Raw genomic sequence first — 21584 nt, 5'->3', positions numbered from 1 at the left:
AGAGCAAATACGAGAGTTAAACTTCTGTTAGGTGCATGCAGGCATAATGGCTATTTAATTGTTAATGGAAGGTTGCCCAATGAAATTCCTGCCCATTTCACACTCAAGAGAAGGAATATGACTTCATTAATTTATTATATTCTTCTTTCCCATGTATGTTCAGTTTGTTAACTGATCTTGAGATATTGCACTCTTCCTAGAGGAACCATAAAATAATCTCTGTTAGTATGTAGTTATTTCTGGTAGAGTCCCCACTCTGGTATCTTAAGGGCAATATAATGCACTTTAATGCAGCTAATGAGAAAGTGCACTGGAATACGTAAAAAAAAGAATAGTTGAAAGACATGCTAAAAAAGTCTGTACATTTTAATGTTGACAGAGATATTGTCTATGCGTCTATGTTTGAGAAGGATATGCAGGCCATGTTGGTAAAGAACTCTCCTCCTCAAGGGGCCCTTCAGGCAAAGAACCAATCCTTAGTAGTCTCCTATAAGAAATGTAGCCCTAATAAATTAATCAATAAATGACAAAGTCAGCAACTTTTATTATTCTCAAGGGGAAGAAGGAAAATGATACATTTACTAAAAGGATGGCGTACAAGATTGAAAGCCACTTTTAAAAGAAATAGCAGACTGACAATATCTAGATAGATCTACGGGAAGTTGCCATCAATAAAGATTACAGGAGGTTTTACTACATAATTAACACATCATCCGGGAGTAGTATTATACCCCCAAATTTTCCAATTTGAAGTGGTGAGTGTTTTTTATATATTTTGAACCTCTGCTCTGCTAACCATCCAGTTGATGAGGATATACCTTCCCTGGTAATCACTTCCTCTGAAGTAGGAGATATAGAGGGCCCCTCGATGGCTCAGATGAAGGAGATTATTCTGCATGTGTGAGCTTCGGGAGCCAGGGGCCAGGACCAAATCCCGATTACTATTATAAAATCGCAAGTAGGCCATTGGTCGGGTTATTTGGCTGCTCCTTCTAATTATTGTTATCGGTATAGATCAATTCCATCTTCATGGAGGGGTAGCATTATTTTACCGTTACATAAGAGGGGCTCTAGTGCCCTTCCTGATAAGTTTAGGCAAATAACGCTCCTTGATTATATAGGGAAAATGTTTGCTCATAGCCTTTTAGATCATTTGCAAGATAGGGTGGATGTTAATAATTTCATACTGTTGGAGTAGGCTGCTTTTAAATGTAACAGGTCAACCTTAGATAATATCACAGTCCTCCAATTGATCTTGGAGAATTATATGTGGTGTCACGTAATGTGCAGTTTTACACCACTTATATTGTTTTTTCCATGACGTTTGATCGCGTAGATCTACCTACTTTTTGGCGAAAGCTCAGACATCTAAAAGTCCCTTATCATCTGCTTAGTCTTGTAATTGCACTTTATTCCTTTACCTGGTGCCACGTACTACTGGAGGGGGACTGTGGGTTATCTCCTAAAATATTGACGAATACCGGTCTTAACCCCTTCCATGCTGCGCAGATTCCGCCGCTGTGCTGACGGAATCTTGCGCGGGCGTGGTCATGACGGAACGGTTCCGTCATGAGCACAGCTCAACCGTGGCTCATGACGGAACCGTTCCGTCATGAGCACCGAAGGGGTTAAACAAGGTTGCCTGTTAGCTCCTTTATTATTTTCCCCATATATCTATGATTTACCAAAGGCATTGACTGAATTGAGAGGGGACACCAAAGCTAGGTCACTGCAATATAGCTTCATTGCTTTATGCGAATGATATTATGATTTTTGACCTACCTCTTGGGGGGGGATACAGAGTTGATTGGATTGTCTGCAGAGGTTCGCTGATAGCCATCATTTAAAGATTAACATCAGTAAGAGTAAAGTGCTAAAGGAAGTAGAAAATCGAGACATTTTAAGTGGCGATTTGGTTCCCAGGAGTTGTAATGTGCTAATTCATATCTTTATTTTGGTAAAATATTCTCCACCAATCTTTCCGTGAAAGAACACATTTCACATTTATCAGGTAAAGTGGTGGCACATACCAACGCACTCTTATCATTTTATCAAGCTGTAGGCTGGAGACACTTTGCCCACTTGCTATCTGTGTATAATGTAAAAATCCTCTCGCCTCGACTTTATGCCATTGAAATCATGGACTTGAAATATTGGAATTGTTTGCGTAAAATGGAGTGAGAAATACTTGGTTTAATTTACAATGAAGATACCCTTGCTCCGGTTGAAGTCTTGCACTTAGAAATGGGGCTCCGAAGCATTTATATTAAGGGGCTGGCCGCTGTCCTTTAATGGGGCCACAGGCATTTGTTCCTTATTTAAGAATTTTAACAATGCGCTACAGTACTTTAGTTTGAACAAGGCTGAGCCTATCGCAATGTCCCGCTTTGCACTTGCTCTTAAAACATGGCATCAGAATTTCTTCAAGGGATCAAGATATGCTCTCATGTAAAGAAAAAAGAAGGATTCAGGTAATAGTTTCCACATGTTCCGGGGTTTACCTGCAGCCATATTTAAAGAGGAACTTGGAACATGGTATTCATTGATTTTTCTTACTTTTTCCATTGCATATTATACCACTAAATATTATTAGAGGCACATGGTTAGGCTTGGCTCCAGATCTTAGATTGTGTAATCTTGGAAAGGTTTCCTTACAAACCTTAGATCATGTTGTTTTTGTGTGTCCAGCTTTGTATAATAATCTCCGTTATTATTTGAAACCATTGTTTCTGAAATATGGCTTGCTCTCAATTGAAAAGCCATGCAATTTTTATTTAATCCAGTAAATGAAATGATGTGTTTTAAAATGTTTGCCTTTTTTTTAATGCTTTTTAGGTATGTATTGATTATGCAATTTGTATTCTATGTAAAAGTGAATCTCATTGTACATCTGTATCTTATAAAAAAATTGAATTGAAATTTAATAGTTTGAATAATTGAGAATTGCTATCTCCATGTCACACCTTCCATTTCAGTCTGTGTAAGGTTGTATACTCTCTCAACACTCAGTGACCGTCTTGTTTTTGTTTGGAGACAGCCTTCCCCGTCTCCTGTACTGTGTATTCTGCACATGACCATCTTCAATGAAGGCATCACCTTGAAAGGTCTCTGGCTGGCCCTCACTCTCCTGCGTCATCATGTTGGGGAGATTCCGACTTTGTGTGCACACAAGTATCGGTGCATCGCAAGATATTGACTAAAAACCTGCTGGTTGTTAGCCAGATCGATGACTTTCAGTCAACCAAGTCTTTCATTGCCAGCGATAAAAATCTCCATATGGGGCCAGCTATTGGCACCGATTTGACCTTAAGTTATTCAGTTTGTATCTTTAACCAGTGCCCCCTAACCTCCTGTTATCATGCACAGTTGCAAATCTGGTGCGATGGGAGGAGTGGGATCCAGAAATCAACTCTAAGGAAGGGGTTTCTGAGAAGAATACGGTGTAATTTGTAATCATGGAAGTTGAAAAGTGGTTTACTCCAACATAGTGTCCATTGGAGTTGCATAATATTCAACTCTCAGCTACACATCACTTACTTAACATTGATGAATGCGTGCACATGGCATTGACTGCCTGCTCAACTAGGTGTGAGGTACACCGTCCTGTTCTTGGTACCTTCCTGCTCTTTGCTGATCAAAAAACGTATTTTTCATCAACTCCGACCCAATTCTGATAGTCTTTTTCCTGACTGTGTCTCATGTCTAATCAGTAGTAGCGCATTTACCGTCCAGGCTTCTGAATCACTCGGCTTCATAGGACGCGATCCTTACCAACTCCGAAACACCATACTTATGCAGTGATTCACAAATCGCCATTCAGTGCCATGTTAACTGGCCCTGTGTTTAATGAAAGCAACAGACGGAGTACTATGTATCAGAGAGTTGTAAAATTATTGTTCTTTTATTGTTGCAGTGTCGCAACTCGCTATCAGTTTCAGTGATGTCAAAATGGAAACTTTTACATCTATGAATTGAGGTCTCGAATTTGTTGGCTGGTAGTCGTGGACCTCTGAGGCAAAAAAATAATCTGGCCATATTATTTCTGTTTGCTTACAATAGGAGAGATGTACAGTGAAAGCGATAGCAGTGAGGACACTAGATATTCATACAGCCATCCTATTGAAACAGGCATTCGTAAATGCATTAAGTTTCGCTTATGTGATTATTAATACAGATTTTTTTGTTGTAAGTTGTAGCTTGCTGAGTAGTTGTACAGTATAAGTTACAGCAAGTCTGTTAAAGTGTTATGACTTGGTATAGTGCAGGTAAGTAATAGCAAATGTTTGAAAAATAAAATGGAAGAGGGAAATATTAAAACAAATTGTTGTAATAGCAATAGTATGTGTTTAGAGGAGTTCTGACAACGTTTGGGCCCGGTGTTACCACACCTGCTGCACCATTCAAAACATGACCCTATTGCCTGCAAGTTAACTGCACTTGCGACTGCCTGCTTAGTTGTAAAATATTGCAATATTTGGTGTTTAGAGAGGTTCCTAGAGTTTTGGGCGCCGGTGGTACTGCACCTGTTGCACCATTGAAATCATGCCCCTATTGTCCTGAGGGTAACTACACTTGTGACTGCTTATTTAGTAGTTAAATATAGCAATATTTTCTGTTTAGAGTAGTTCTGACAACTTTAGGCCCCGGTGCCACTGCACCTGAAGCACCATTAAAATCATGGTCCCAGTGCCTGCTAGATAACTGCACTTGGGACTGCCTGTTTAGTTCTAAAGTTTAGCAATATTCTGCGTTTAGTCAGGTCCCTAGGGCTTTTGACCCCGGTGCCACTGCACCTGGTGCCCCATTCAAGTCTAGTCCCTTTTAACTGCAAGGTAACTTCAATTGTGACTGCTGTTTAATAGTCAAATATAGCAATATTATGTGTTTAGAGGACGTCTGACAACTTTTGACCCGTGTGCTGCTGCACCTGCTGCACCATTTAAATCTTGACCCTGTTGTCTGCAAGGTAACTGCACTTATGGCTGCCTATTTAGTTGTAAAATATAGCATAGCTCTTGCATATTAACTTTATTTTTAACGTGCAATGTTTATTGAAACATTTAGAATTTGATCATATTGACCAAATAGATTAACCCCTTCCATGCGCATGACGGAACCAAGCCGTCATGAGCCACGGGCGGCGTGTGCTCATGACGGCATGGTTCCGTCATGCTGTGGCCGCTCCGCTCACGCGGCACTGATTCCCCGCCTGTGCGTGCGAAATAATGAGTGGGCGGAGTTGTGACGGAACCACGCCGTCATGAGCACAGCTCGCCCGTGACTCATGACGGCGTGGTTCCGTCACGAGCATGGAGGCCCCACGCTCACCCCACACCCCACCAGCGCCGCAACGGAATTCGCGCCGCGGCGAAGGAGTTAAGTTGAAAAAATCAATCCGATAATGCCAACAAAGTGCAAAGAAAGGTATTGAGGCATGAACAGGAAATGCCACAAGCGCTCTAAGGCTAAAGCCTCTGCTTTACACAATTAAGTATTAAAAAGCAACCATTCCAACATACTATTAGAAGCTGTCTACCTTTTTGTGGAAAGAGATCTTATCTTGATAATGAATAGGCCTTAAACAGTTTTAGTGGAAGTATCGTAAATGTGTGCAGCCAGGGGAAGTTAACCCAAAAAATTAATTCCACACAAAAGCAAGTGAACACAGTAATTCGACAATGGGAACTGAAAAGACCCTCCTTTTAAGATATATTAAATACAAGAGATTTCTCTTTGCAGGGAAACCTAGAAACAGCTCTGTGACGTTGCAGATGAAGTGCAATGTTGCCACCTTGTGGCGGCAAGGAATGAAACAACTACACAAGTGCAGCCTAGAACAGTGTCAGCTTTCATTAGATTTGCTAGTAACAACGCATCACCTTACATAAGTAGATCACTATTAGCAGCCCACAGTAGAGCACGGACACCTGAAATCAGAAAAGCAGCTGTCCGAATCCTAATGTACATTTTTATTGCCACTAAGTGCCTGATTCAGAACTTGGCGACGGGTTACTAAGATATAATGGGAACGTCATAGGATAGAATGGGATTTATTTTTTGGCGGATGGGATGTCCATCACCACTGTGACAGAGTAACCTGTACACTGCTCTCATCCTCCACGTACTTAAAAAAAAACCAAGATCTTTTACTGTTAAAAAGACACTTAAACAGAAGAATAAGGGCAGTGTATAAGGATACAACAACCTTATCCCGGAAAGATGAACTCAAAATCATATCGGCGTCACATGTATGAAGGTAAACAGCAGCTTCCCGATGTGCAATCGAAGGCCAGTTTCATGGTAATAAAACCTAAAGATTCTAAAAAATCTTGGCTCATGGTTCACAATCTGTCAGAGGGCCAGGAAAGAAGAGAATTATCTAACATCTCAGCGTCTGGATGGGTAGCATTTATTTTCTTCGTTGGACGTTGACCCTCTTATTTCGCTGCCTGTGCCAACTATTAACCCAGAAATAACTAGAGTTTGTGCCCCATGCCTAAACTTGGATTTAATCACGGAGGATATCGTTCATCCTACCTAGACTACGATGCGATCTGCAGGTGCTCCTGGCCCAAATGTTCTGGCAGCTGGCATTTTTAAGGCAGCAAAATCAAGCTTGGTGAAGTTGGGTGGCCCCTCTGTTTAATGATTGTCTAACTAGGAACCAGGTGCTGGAAAGTTAGCTAGGCTCTCTCCTAGCTCCTATTCATAAACAGGGTTCTTATGATAAGGTAGAAAATATCCGCCTCATTTCCCTATTTGATGTGGACGGAAAGTGGTTTGCGAAAATCTTCAACATAGAACTAAGGAATGGATGAACGACAAGAAAATCATCCTTGCCACACAAACAGGCTTTCAAAAGGGCAATGGGACGGAGATGAATTTGTTATGTGTAATAGCACTTATCAATTGTTTGACAAAAAAGGGTGCAGGTTTTCTTTTCATTGCATTTATTGATTCCACAACTGCATTTGATAAACTGGACAGAGGTCTGCTCTGGGCTAATTTATGAGCTTGCGGCATTCCGCCTCATCTCCTGACTGTCATCATAAGTCTTCATGCAAATACGAGTGAAAGTGAGAGTGTCTATCGAATGGTCCACATCAGCAAAGATCTACACAAACAGGGTTCTGAAGCAGGGCTGCATTCTGGCTCCCTTAATTTTTAATCTGTATTTAGCAGTCTTGAATGACCACCTAAGCTCAGCCAAACTTTTCCTCCCAAAATTGCTGACACAAATCTGGACCTAACAGCAATTGGGCTACAAAGATTCTTGATCAGCCTTGCAAAGTCAATAAGCTCAGTATTATTACAGCAAAAACTAAGATTCTAGCTTTTGGAAAAAGGAAGATCAAGTGTGGGCATGGTTAATCAATGGTCAGAAAGTTGAAAGAGTTTTGAATGTCAAATTTCGTGGAGTATGGCTATTTGACTGAGCACTTGCATCTGCCCAAATTAAGACATTGGCAATTACAGCAAATGCTTTAATTTTTGTCTTACAGTGCCTTCTTAAAAACCTATCGGGTCCAGACCTTTCCCCAATTGGGAAAGTTACTGACTTCAAACTGATGCCCACTCTCACATACGACTCTTATGTCTATAAAAATCGGCTATCAAGTTCTTTGGATCTTGTGCAATGCCAATGCCATAGACTTTTATTATAGCTACCTGTTTGTATGGTGCAGTCCCATATTTGCATGTAGTTTAATCTGGCACACCAAGATTACGATCTTTATCCATTTTCTTTCCCTTCGTAATAAGCTAGCACTAGCGGAGCCAGGGTCCATCAAGCAGCTTCTGTGGGGCATTATTCAAGATAAAGCCTCAGAAATGCTCAACTGCTACCGCACTGCTATCGACCGGCTTCCAGCCAAAGAGCTTATCCACACTGCCTTACCACCAAAACAGCTATCAAAAATACTGCTGCCAAGCTATTGCCACCTTATGATGACCTACAAGACATTCATACTAAAGTGCATGCTCATCTAACTGTGGATATGTATCTACCATTAACCCTGCCATCATACTTGTTGTCAAGACACAATTACTTTGGTTGCGGTTTGGCCTGATCCTAATGAAAGCGTATAAGTATGGGCAATTAACTGGGCATCAGGAGGTTTTATGCAGGGAATGTAGATATATCAATCAATAAATCAATCACATTTGTAGAGCTTGACTGCATCACCTGTGCTAGTCTTGCGGCGCTGGGAGAGCGATCTGGCAGCTCTCCAATTTGTTGAACATCCAGGTCTTGAGGTCCTTGCTGAACAGCTGGATCGATTGAGATCCTCTGAGGTGCAGGGGAGGTTGCTCCAGGTCTTAGCAGGCAAGTGGGAGAAAAAGGGGCCTCCGCTGTTGGTCCGGCAGATGTGACGTGTGACTGCTAGGAGGAGGGATGTTATGTTATGTTATGTTAAAACTTTATTTCTATAGCGCACGGCTACTCCAGAGGAGTGTCCCGGCGCTTTATCGGGGCAGCTCGATAAGACATAACATCATAAAACAGACAACGAACAAAAGAAAAGAAACGTCCTAAAGGTTAAAAAGCCAAGTCTTAAGGCTCTTCCTAAACAGAAGGAGAGTAGAGGAGGACCGTAGGTCCAAAGGCAAGGAGTTCCACAACTGAGGGGCCCTCAAACTAAAAGAGCGTCCCCCAGTGCGAGCCTTCCTCGCTCGGGGAACCACAGTCAGGAACAAAGATTCCGACCGCAGAGATCTAGCTGGGCGGTAGAAAGCCAGTCTCCGTTGTAGGTACTTTGCTCCGGCGCCAAATAGCGCTTTATGCGCCAAGGTCAGTGCTTTAAACATAATCCGCTTCCGGATGGGCAACCAATGAAGCGATCGCACCAGACCCGAAGCTCTTGCTCGCCTATGGAGACCAAAAATAGCACGGGCCGCGGAGTTCTGCACAACCTGCAGCCGCTGAACAAGATACTCCGGAAGACCTACATAGAGGACGTTCGCATAGTCCAGTCTGGAGCCTATTAAGGCTTGCACAGTGATCTTTCTATGCTCTTCTGTAAGCAGAGGCAGGAACTTCCGGAGCATCTTGAGTATGCCAAAGCAGGTGCCCACCAGGCCAAGAATATGTGATCTCAGCGACAGATTATTGTCAACCTTCACTCCCATATTTTTTGCCACAAGCGATGCCTGGGCAGGGGGACACATACCTAATGGCCACCAGGCCTGCCAATCGGGGTCCAGAGAGCAGCCGAAGATCAGCACCTCCGATTTATTGGAGTTTGCTTTAAGGCTGTTACGCTGGAACCAGCTAAAGACCATCTCCAGGCAACCCCGGATGTTCTCTCCATCAAAGTCCTGATCTTTCCCACACGTGAAGAGCAGTTGAGTATCATCCGCGTAGGATACGATCTGGGCCCCAAAGGACTCCACCAGTGCCGCCAGAGGTGTCATAAAGATGTTAAACAGAGTCGGGCTCAACACAGAACCCTGTGGAACACCGACTCCCAATGGCGGCATCTCGGCGGAGCTCGGAGAGGCCCAGACCGTTTGTCGGCGGCCCTCGAGAAAAGATGTAAACCACTTGAACACCGACCCCCTCAGACCGATGTCGTAGAGTCTGGAGAGGAGCACCTCATGGGGGACGGTGTCAAAGGCCGCCGACAGATCCAGCATGACAAGCATGGCCCTTACTCCAGAATCCAGTGTCTCCCTGATGATCTCAGACACTTCCAGAAGTGCCGTCTCCGTGCTTAAGTTAGGGCGAAAGCCGGACTGCGATGGGTGAAACAAGTCATTGGATTCGAGAAAGCTAGAGAGAACGCCATGTACATGCTTCTCCGTGATCTTGGCCAAGGCCGGCAGAAGGGAAATCGGCCTATAGTTGGCCAAAACCTCAGAGTCCAACCCAGGCTTTTTGAGGAGGGGGATCACCATAGCCCTTTTCCAGGGCAACGGGACCCTCCACTCCCTCAAGGACAGATTCACCAAAGAATTGACCAATGGGTTAACCACGGACGCCATCTTGGCCAAAAATTTGGCTGGACAAGAATCCAATGGCGAGCCCGATTTAAGATTAGCCAGAAGAGCTAGGGAAACATCGGCCGAGACAGATGGAAACTCAGCAAGAACCGCACCCTGTATGGACGGGGAAGATAATCCGGCCTTCGGACTAGCACTCACTTTCGCGGACCTCACTGGAAAAGAGTCCTGGATAGACTTTATCTTATCCGTGAAAAATTTAGCAAGATCACAAACCCAAAGCTCCGATGGAACACTGTGGGACACGTTGGATCTGGGCGCCGTGAACTCCCTCACCACAGTAAAGATCTCTTTACAAGAGTTAGAGGCAGCCTCAATCCTCCTAGCCAGATATTCCTTTTTCTCCCGGAGAATATCCTGATGATAGGATTCGATCATTGTCCTATAAGCCAATCTGGCCTCCGGATCATAGTGGAGGTGCCATGCCCTCTCAGCCACCTTGCACTGGGCACGGGTGGCACACAATGCCTCAGTGAACCACGGAGCTGAAACCTTCTTAGCCCTTTCCCGAGGGGCCATTACGGGGGCCAGATCATTCAACCTCTCCAACAGCCACCCCTGCAAGGACTCCACATCCTGCTCTAAATCCCCTGAAAGAGGGCAAGGATGGTCCATAGCAGCCTGGGCCAGCAACTCAGGCGTGACTCTATGCAGAGCCCTTCGCACAGCGCCATGCTGTCTAGGGGCACTGTTGGGTAGCTTTTCACTACCCAATACACAGAATCTGACCAGCCTGTGGTCAGTCCAAAGCACCGGAAGGAGCTCAATGTCGACGAGAGGAACCGAGGAAAAAACCTGATCTAAGGTATGTCCCTTGTCGTGTGTGGAACCAACCAAAAAAGGGACAAGACCAAGAGGGGCCGTAACGTCAAGCAGTTTTTTCACATCCGGATCATCGCCAGCATCCATATGAAAATTAAAATCTCCCGCCAGAAGACAGTGCTGCGCACTCAAAGCCATGCCAGATATGGCCCCCTGAAGATCGTCAAAAAATGAGCCCACTGGTCCGGGAGATCTATATACCAACAGCCCTTTCAAGGCTTGATGCGGGGTCAATCTGATAGTGAAGGCAAGGGATTTGGCTCCTGCAATGGTATCCAAAGAAGAAATAGAGCAGGTAGCTGACTTTTTCACTACTACCGCCACCCCTCCTCCCCTGCCTTTCACTCTATCTTGACGAAAGATTTTATAATCTGAAGGAAATGCCGCCATGATGTCCGGATTAGATGTCTCCCCCAACCAAGTTTCTGTCAGCAGGAGACAAAGTGGATTTTCTCTGACAAGGAGATCAAAGATCTCCAAGGCGTGCTTACCTACCGATCTCGTATTAAGCATCAAGCAGAGGTGTTTAACACAAACCTCGTCTCTCCGAAATGGAGCGGCCGGGGCATAACCAGGCGACCAACCGCAGCCAGGGCACAACCGTTTACCCCTGTAACGGCCCGGGAACACGGAGCGGCAAGCACAAGAAGTGCTTTGCAAAGCACGTAGTTCCCTAGCAGTGTAGCAAACCATTTTACCCAAAGAGGAGTATTACAGAATTACAGCCAGGCACTGTCGCCGCTCCGCCGCCTCCGAGACGCTGACGGACGCAGACGGGCAGGACTCTGGCAAGACTCAGGCAAAGCGAAGGCAACCCCGCTGCGCGATCCCGCTGCGCTAAGAGGAGTGGTTTAAATAGGTCCTCCAGATGAGGTCCTACCTGCCCCACAAGGACGCTAAAGATGGCGCTGCCAGAGCGCCACTGCCCATCCCAAAATGGCTACTATGCCAAACCACCCAGGAGCCCTGACCCGCTAAAAGAGCGGTGATTCACCAGTTTTATATAGAGTAAGGGGGAACTCCTGTCTAACAGCAGAGATAGAGAGACATCGAAAAACACACTTAATAAAAACAGTAAGTAGAAAATAAAACGCGCTAGCAAACTGCGCGAGCGTGCCTTGAAAAGCCGCCCCTCCGGGCAAATGTAACCAAAGATGGTTGCAGAGCGGAGTTTCCTTGTGGGTAGGTAGAAGTTCATTTGAGTGTTGAGGTACACTGTTCCTTCATTGTGTAGTGTGTGGGTGAGCAGCTTGAACTGGTATCTCTGCGCAACCAGTAGCTAGTGGAGTTTCCTGAAGTGATTGGTGATGTGAGTCTGCCCCGGGAGGTCGAGGATGAGTCTGACCGCAGTGTTCTGGATAGTCTGGAGTTTCGTCATGAGTTGGGTGGTAGTTCCAGCATAGTCTAGTCTACTGGTGACGAGAGCTTGTGTGACAGTTCGCCTGGTCTTCAGTGGAAGCCATCTGAAGACCTAACTGAAAATTTGAAGGGTGAGGAAGCATGCGGAGGAGACGGTGCTGACCTGCTTCTTCATGGAGAGCTGGCTGTCGAGGATGATGCCTAGGTTGACTCTCTAGCTTGTCCTCTGCCTATTTCTTTCCCGCCCTAGGCGCGATTGGCATGTACACATTTTTAGACATCTGAACTTTAAATCCTGCAAAGTTGCAGTTGAAGAATGCTTGAAGAGGGAGTCGTATCAGCTAACTGCAAGATTTGTAGACATTTCTGAAGTTCGCTTCAACGATGCTGAGTGCTGCTGCTTCATGCAGCTAGTAGTTTGCTCAAATTAGTTTGCTCTTATTCAATCAACATTTAGGTAGTATTTTAATGGACCTCAGTGAATGGACCTATTTTAATTTTGGTCATTCATTTGCCTTCTTTTGCTCTGGCATCTAAAATTACTGTTTGTATTTGCAGACTTTGATGTGAATAACACATGGACTTTAATTATTTTTTAGGCGAAATTTTCGTTGCTAAATTGACCTTGACACAATCAGTTACTGTCTCCGTAAGGCCACATTTTTTTCTGCTATTTTGCACTGTGGCCTTTACACATGTATTAGAATGAGTCTCTCAATCCCGGAATTTGATTTATTGGTATTTGCAGACTTTCATGTGAATTGCATTTGCATTCTAATTGCTCTTGAGGGAAGATGTTTGTATTTAACATGATCCTCACTATTCCTTATAACTTCATGATCTTTCTAGTTATTTTGCACCGCAGTCTTTGCATATGTATTAGTGTTGTAGTTGTCATTTGCAACTAGCAAATTCTTAGTCAACCATGATTTGCATTTCTTTTTGTTTGCACTGTAGCTGCCAACAGAGGTAGAGTTTGACCGCAGTAACACTTTAATAAAGTTTATCTGGGTTGGTTGCAATTCTTTTTATTCGATTATATTTTAATTATGTTCTCAGTGGTTTGTTAATTATAGGCTATATTATATGGATTCCTTTATATTTGTATCAGTTACCCGCCAGCACTAACATTTTTTGTCCTAAAAATCCTGTGACCAATGTTATATCTTACTAATGGGTTCTCTTTACCCGAATCAGTTATTTGATAGGACTATACAGTTACGGGTGTTGTGATTATTTCTATTTTGTCGTTTTTTAATGGATGATTTGCAATGATTTTGATGATTAATCGTGCAAAGAAATAATAAAAAACTGAATCTGAACTCTGACTCAAAGTGGCGTTTAAAAAATAAAGTCACAGTATATCAAATGTGTTTGGTGTATCTTTCAACAGTTGTTTGGTGTTAATGCTGCAGTCTTTTTAAACTGCATCAATCCCAAAGCATCACATTTCCAGTCAATGATTGGTAGTTTCCCCCCTGGGTTAACAGTCCCAAAAATAACCTCTCCTAGGCCATTCTTAAGGAAAACAAAGCTGTTGTCTGGGGACGGGGAAGGGGATAAAAACAAGCTGTGAGACCAAGTGTATGCAATGACAAACATTTTATCATGTAGATCTTGGGTAGTGATGAGAAACCAGCTAGGAGCGATCAGCAGATTTCAATTTACAACCAAGGCACACTTCAGAGCCTCTCTCGGCCTCAATCAAAGGGGTGTGGCAGTTCCTTTCTAAACTTAGTTGGCAGAATTATGGTCTGTTTACACTGTTTCCATTGCATTACTGAATAAGTATCAAATACATCAGCATGACTCAAAGAATCAACAAGGAGCTGATGTGAATATTACATTTGAAGCCTTGCCCCTGACCTGACTGCCTGCTTCCTCCCTTTCTAGCCCATTCTCCTACGTTTTCTGACTCAGAGAATGTGAATATTTAGTAAACAGTTGATTTATTTAATTACATGTACTGTTTTCAGCTATGCAGTAAATCTGAATATATAGTGTATTACCACTGATCCTGGTCTGGGGTTGATTTGTGCGCCTTTCCAGAGGGCTCATGTCCTAGACTGGACTGTACCTTTATGGCAGACCAAAACTAATTTGTATGTGGTTGGTCCATGTCTGTAGTGACACAAATGAGTTAAAAAGTGATGATATGGGATGTGGTCCAGCATGATTGATTAACATAGGATATGATTAACACAGGCATTACATCTATTACTATTAGTGCTGCCTCAACACTCCTACATTCGCACTGCAGTCCTCATTTGTGCATAATTGGGCATTTTCCCCAAAATGGCATTATACCTCATGCAATAATTGCACACCCCGCCTGATTAAAAGGTAAAATGTGGTACAAATTGTCTGGGCAAACTGTACATATTCTAAGGGTATGCACTCTCGAATGGGTGAAACAATTGACAGGAGAGAGTAAGAGTGAAAGTGAGCACACCGATCTCCTGTCTAGTGACTGCTCATCATACATATAGCAGGTCTGAATGGCGACCAAGCTTTGTTGTTTATACTTTATTGCTAGGTAGTTTTAATTATACCTTGCTCACTGATGCTTTACTGGAGGCACTTTTTAGCCAGTCGAAATAACTACTTTGTTGGAGTGAAGGAAACAGAAGGGGCAACAAAAAGGTCCATGCTTTTGCACCTTGCCAGCGACTTGGTTGGAGACCAGACTCAGGACCCTCAAACTTGCATTCCACTAATCTGGTGAGTCATAGAAAATACTTCTAGCCCCTCGTAAACACAGATCAAGACCTTTTTCCAGCTACAACAGACCAAACAGGACTTCTGTGAGTCTGTTGATATAATCAAAGCCGCGTTGCTCTAACTTGTTTCCCCTTTCAGCAACTGAAGAAAATGTTCCCTCCCAACTTATTCATGTTTGTCAATTAGCAAACCCGCGATGGGGCATCTTGTGAGATCCAAAGATATCGCTCTAGGATATCCTGCCTGTAGAGCACTCCCACAAATTGTATGAGCAATGCACTTAGAATCCACATCTGCTGACACGATTTTCAAATCCGAACCCAGAGTGACTTTTGCACAGCTGGCAGCCTGCTGTCAAGAGGCAAGGAGTGCATCCAGATATTTTTGTTGTCACTGCCCTTATAATATTACCAAGTGATTCCTTTTGCAGATTATCTCGCAAAAGGGAAAATATGTGATTAGTAATATTTGATATTGCTTACTACACACAGTGTAACAACCTTGTCTAAATATCTACTTTGAACACTTGAAGTCCAATAGGTCACAGAATGACTCTATAAGGATACATCACCCAATCTGCAGTTCTCAGTAGTGGAGCTTGCAGGATCTTTTAGATCCATGCCACTAGAAGACCTACTGTTTAAGCTAGTACCTGAAGGCGAGACATTACGTTTGTAGATTTCAATGGATATCCTATGAATTTCTTGAACTATCGCTAAAAAGACAGTGATTGTAGCTACCTCGCTGGTTAATCTCAGTCCCAGAAAGTCCATTCTTTTGTAACATGTAACTTGTTCCTGTTGAAGACAAACTCTACTTGTTCCAGAGGTTTTGTGTTCATATGCACATGATCAACGATGACTTCCTATCTTCTGCCAAAAAAGCATGTTGACCAATTTAAGTCTTGCCCAAATTCTTCACACGCTGAGGTTCAAAATCATTGGTTTAAACATTATTACTGGCTAAGCCAAAGCCTGACGTCAATGTACAAAGAGCTTTAAATGTAAAATAGAGAATTCCCATTCAGATTCTTCAGTATATCAGCAGCATATCTACTCTCTCAGTCATAGCTAAGGCTTAATGGACTAAAGGAATGAGCCTAGTTTTTGTAGTTGTTAAAAAAAAATTATACTTGGATTTCCCAGGTTAAGACATCCTATTATAATGCCATATTGTCTCATTGCTAGATAAATTCAACCTCAGCTATGGCATTCTACAGTCTACAGCATTCAGAGTTTTTCTAATTTCAATTAACTGTGGTTAAACGGTCACAGCAAGTAGATCTCTTTGTTTTTGTTTTGGCTGTGTGAAATCAAAAAGAGTTCAAGAAAAATGAATATAATGCATTAGGTGGTAGAATGATCATTTAGTAATTTGGTATCTAATATAACAATTTTCTCCTAAACTCCTCCATTAATGATTTTTGGAAATAGTCCCACTTCACTTCTGGCTAAGTACTTTGAGAAAATGTAAATAAATTGTAATGCAGGAAGTGTGACTAATAATTGTGCTTGAAGTGATTTTGAAAACAGAGAGTTCACAATATAGCTCAGTATTATCCAATTTAATGTGTTAAACTTGCACACTTATACCGCTTGTGGTTGAGCTAAAATTATGCTTTTCCTTGTGTCCGCCACCCCACTTGTGGAACATGCATGTAACTCACACAAATAGCTGATAATTCATTAGTGTATTATTATTTTACTCTGCAGTACAACAAAAGCTCCCAGTGGTGTCAAGAGCACTTCCTAAATTATAAAGGTCTGGTCCGAGCCACAGTGGTGAGAGAGCAGTTGAAAAAACTTCTTAACAAATTTAAAGTCCCGAAGAAGTCAAGTGAAGGTATGTGTTTTAAGGTATACTCAACATCTACTATCAAGTGTAAAAGAAGTATATTGCATAGGGTTTTCTTTTTGCTTTTGGCCTTACCAGTTTTCTCTTCTTTGAACTAATAAAGCCTTATTCCCATACATCCGTCCTACCAGATGTAATTACTTGAGGAATATGATTAAGCTTGTGATTTGTTAGGTTGAGTTAGAAAGAGGTCTTATGTAGCTCTAGAGACTGATTCAGCCACTATCCGGTGATATTTTCTAAGCAGTGAAGCACTGACTCAGTTTAGAGAAAGGAGGATGAGAATGATTTGGCATCTTCTTCTCCAAGGACTTACACTCACGAAATGGCCCAATTGGTGTGAATGAGAAATGCTGGTATTTATCATCCTCTGAGACTATCCATGCAAACTGAAAAGACATTTGTCCATGGGGATAGGTCTAGTTATCATTATAAGGAATAATATGACCCTTTCCAAAACTAAAAGTCAAATGCATGCCCATTCATCACGACCTGCTTGTTTGACCCTCCATCCTGGGGCTGGAGGGCTTGTGATTCAGGCAGCTGTCTCTACCTCTCCTGTTCCATGACATCCTCCCACTCGGGAGTCACGGTGGTTGGAGTCATGTGGCCGCGATGTGTTTGCATCCGCCAGCTCAGGACTCTGGTCCCTAAGCACGTTGTGAGTGTTTGCTCGGGCTACATTTGCCCTTTGGGACTCTGTCCAGCAGCTCCTCCCCTCCTTGCCGGAGAGCTCTTGTGCCGATCTGGCCTGTCTAATCCATGATGGCCATGATATGGTGCAATTTTCAATTCGGTCTGCCATGGACACCACTGACTCCATGGGTCGGGCTATGGCCAAGTTGGATGTCATGCGCCCGACATGCATGGTTGCGCGATGGCGTTTTCCCAGAGCATGTTCAGGAGCGGCTTAGAGATTTACCATTTGATGGGGTCACTCTTTTTTACGCCCATGCTGATTCGGCGGTCAGGCGCCTCCTGTCTATGTTTAATTGTCTTCCCAGGTTTTGATCCTCGTGGAGGATTTTTGGTTTCGTGACAGTGCCGTCGCTTTCTTTTCTGTCACCCGTTACGGGTTACAAATGTGCTGGGTTGTGTGGCTGTTCAGCCGTGTTATTTCCTTAATCTGGTACAGCTGGTTAAGCTGTGTTTACCTTTCTTTTAAGCCTCTGCCTATGAGCTTTTCTCATGTGGGCTATTTGTTGGCTATTATATTGCTACTCTTCCTTACCCAGGAAGTTTTGTCGCACGTTGACTCTTACTACCGTTGTAGGATGTCTCCTCTGGTGAGATCCATGGGGTTACAATTGGTTGTCTACGGTTGATCCATAGTACATCCCCGCTTCAGTAGGGGCATCCTTCCTGCTGTTTCATTGGGGTTTTGTCACATTTGTTTTTTCCTGGCGTGTTCTTGCAGCCTCACTGTGCCGGTCTTGCCTGTCTACAGGTGACCATGTGCACCTGGGGGGCAAGTCCCTGTGTTCCGTTCCAAAACAGTCTCTTCTATATTCTGTGAATACTTGCCTTATTGGTGCACACAGGTTGTGCTCTACATCTTTTCTTGTGGCTCAAGCATTGTCGGGGTTCTTGCCTAGGGCAAGGAGAGTTCCCACCGGCTCTCTCGGCTGTGTGTGTTGCCTCCTACCCCACTTCCCTAGCAGGGTCTCCAGTCCCTTGCTTCTTGCAGGACAGGAGGTCCGGTTTGTCTGTTCCTGACCTGTGCATATTTCTTAGTTCTTCAAGGAGTCGCTCTTAAATGTGGCTTCTGCCACCGGATCTGTGCTCCACCCTGGCTGTTTCTCGGGGTCTGGGTTCTTACTCACATTTGATGACGGGCTCCCCACCAGCTGATTTTCTGGGTGTGAGTTCCTACTCCCGTTCTGGCGCAGTTACTTCTTTAGGTAGCATTACTGTGCATATATTCTTCTCGGCATTCTCCCTGTCAGTAGATGGTGTCTGTCTATGACTGTGTCTGCTTTTTGGCGACAGGCTTCTGTCTGTGCCTTTTGTCAATCCTTTACCGGCAATATCGTGGTCTATGTTTCCGTCTGCCTCACGGGAGACCAGGTTTCTTTCCCCTCGGGGTACTGTTGTTTTTTATAATGCGTTCTGTGACTGTTATGCCGCACACCGGTACAGTGGTACCGTTTGAGTGACTCCCCTGTTAAGGGTTTTGTGACTTCACGTATGTGTGACAACATTCATCCCTCTTTGTGTATATGTCGAAGGTTGTAGACGCCTCGGGGGTGCTCGCATGCTAGGTTCTTTTTTGCCCTAGTATCAGGCCTTCTTGCTCACTCTCTCCTTCGGGATGGAGTCCTCTTTGTGTTCCTGGCTTTGCAGGTTATCCTCTCACAGTGGTACCTTTGGTACGTTTGGTTGCATGCCTACCTACTGAGATTTTGCTCCATGGTGACTCTTCTGCCTCTGTTGGCACTAGACTCTGGATTCGGTCCTGCCACTGTTGTCACATGTCCTAAGTGGAACACATTTGATGTGTGTTTTCTCTTACACACATGGGCATCCTTTTGCGCCTACTGTTCTTAACCGGACAGTCTTCGGACTGCCCCTGTTTTCATTTTGGCATCCACTGTGGTGTATGTTCAGGCGGTATGCTCTACCGTTGTCATGTTGTTTTGTCCCTTTGGGGCTTCGTTCCTTATGGATCATAGGGACCGGTGCTGGACTCCCTCTTGGACGGAGTAACTGCATTGTTTCTTACATTGGCACTGACCTTTCAAGTTCTGTATTTCTTTTTGTTTGTGTCTGGACGGGAGAGGGCTCACACCATCGACGGATTTGATGTCTTTGCCGTTCCTTGTTCAGGTTCCTTACGGAGTTTCCTGGGTCTCATGTCAGTTGCCATGGCACTGCTTTTCCCACCGTGTTTCGCCAGCCTCTTGACGTATATGTTCTCCTGGAACTTGGTGGTTGTTTCGCAGACCCTCCTCCTATAGGGTATGGCTTTGGTATCTATTCTACGTTAAGGAATCTGCGGCTAGATGTCTCTATCAGATGGAAGAGTTACATACCTTCGGTAACAATATTTCTGGTAAAGACACAGTCGAGCTGCAGATTCCTTAACGCCCGCCCATCCTCCCAGCTCTGCAAAGACCTTTTCATATGCTGTTTTTCCACCTAGCCCCATTTTCTGGTGGCCTTGGTCTTCCGGAGGTGTGCTCTTGCACCTCACTCTGGGGTAGGGTGTGTTGTTCTACGTGGGGCCCTTCGGTCTCCCCTAGCCTAGTGGTTGGTTGGTGGCGTGTTCTCACACCGTCCTTTGGTGCAGGGGGTGTGGTTCGGCTTTCGAGCCCTTTGGCTCTCCACTCCGTCCAAGTTTTTAGGTAGTTAAGGTCTATACTTTTCACTACCTTCTCATGTTGCTCCATCTGTGATCTTCACGCATGGAGTTATTCTGTTTTTTATTCCCTCCCACCGCCCACACCTGTGCCTCCTTCTTTCTATGGCAGTCGGTTGGGTTGGGTTCTCTTTGGTTCTACAGTCATTCAATATCTGGAGGGTGTGTGTAGTGAACTTTCTGGTGGTCGTTCACTTCTAGTGTGTATACACAAGAGGCTTATTGAAAAAAGTTTTTCAATTGTGCCAACAAAGGGGTGGAGAGGACTCTAGGTCGGAGTAATACCTCCCTATATAAATAGTTTAACAACAATTTAATTCCAACTGACCTTAAAAACCGGTCAGACATCCAAATGTATAGACGGAATACTATGATGAAGTTACTGTGGGGGAGTGTTCTCTTCACCGATAGGTGAGCAAGGAAAAAATTCCTTTTGATTTAGGTACCCTCACACACCCTAGTGGTGTCATGCTTCATCATCGGGTCACCCCGACGCCAAAAAGTCGGGGTGGGCTCAACCACAGTGTTGGGAGCTCTTTGAAGATGTTATAGACCAGGGGGGCTAGAAAATTCTTTTAAAAAACCTCAGACAGATCCCCAGTATCCCTTTATTTGCGGGTCTGTCTCGGATACTAAAATACTTCAAATAGGGTCTTTGTAGGATAATTATGGTCCTAAGACCCTAGTGCCAACATGTTTCAGTCCTTGAAATGGCCTTAAAGGTCCAGGACTTTCATCAGGGCAAAACAAAAGCCACCCAGGAAAACAGTGCAGGGGATTCCCTAGCCTGTTTATAGATGCAAGGGCAGAGTAGCAGCTCCTTGAGAAAATGACTGATTTATTAATCCGTCATCTTTCGTATTCCATCTGAAAAGAGAATAAAAGAAAAAGAAAACAAAACAGCAATCAACTTGTATTTCTGCGTTTTCTTAGTGGCCATTCCCATTATTTGCCACGAGTAGTACCTACATGTGTTTAGGTGATCATTAGGCCAGGTGGTGTACAACTCAATCCATCCATGTGCCACTCATACCTGTATCTGTACACTTAGTCAGTGTGCCAGGTATATTGTGCGGTGGCGAAATCGCTCGCATCCTAACTGTAACTCCATGCCAGTTAGTGTACACTATCAATATAAAAAACTCTCTCATGTACCAATCACACTCATCACTCCTGTGGCATCCGTGATCGAACATGCTATTGTCTTGACCATGCGTGATTCATAAAAAACAGTGTGGTATCTTGTGACATCTCACACACATGCATTCTCTCTTACCCGATTTTCGGACGGGCTCCGTTTCTCAGGGGATCGTAGGACTGTATAGGGGTAGCTCTGTAGTCACACTCTTTTGTATGGACTCCCGAGTATGAGGGAGAGAGGAGATATATGGAAGTGGTATAAGGACACTCTAAATGATGAACATCTATCACGATGGGGACGGTAATCTCTCCATGCGAAAAAATACTC

At 43.9% G+C, this 21584-nt stretch overlaps 1 protein-coding gene across 1 annotated transcript in view; it reads left to right on the top strand.

Annotated features, from left to right (window-relative positions):
- The window catches only part of DHX35 (DEAH-box helicase 35), a 446551-nt gene that overhangs the window by 357593 nt on the left and 67374 nt on the right, over nucleotides 1-21584 (top strand). The window contains exon 18 of the mRNA XM_085619115.1: nucleotides 16617-16746. Within this exon, the coding sequence (XP_085475241.1) occupies nucleotides 16617-16746 (130 nt within the window). The remainder of the gene's footprint in view (nucleotides 1-16616; nucleotides 16747-21584) is intronic.

This window comes from Triturus cristatus, chromosome 7 (genome assembly GCF_964204655.1).
Source record: "Triturus cristatus chromosome 7, aTriCri1.1, whole genome shotgun sequence".
Taxonomy (NCBI): Eukaryota; Metazoa; Chordata; class Amphibia; order Caudata; family Salamandridae; genus Triturus; species Triturus cristatus.
Note: the sequence above shows the minus strand (reverse complement) of the source record. Positions and strands in the feature narration are given on the sequence as shown.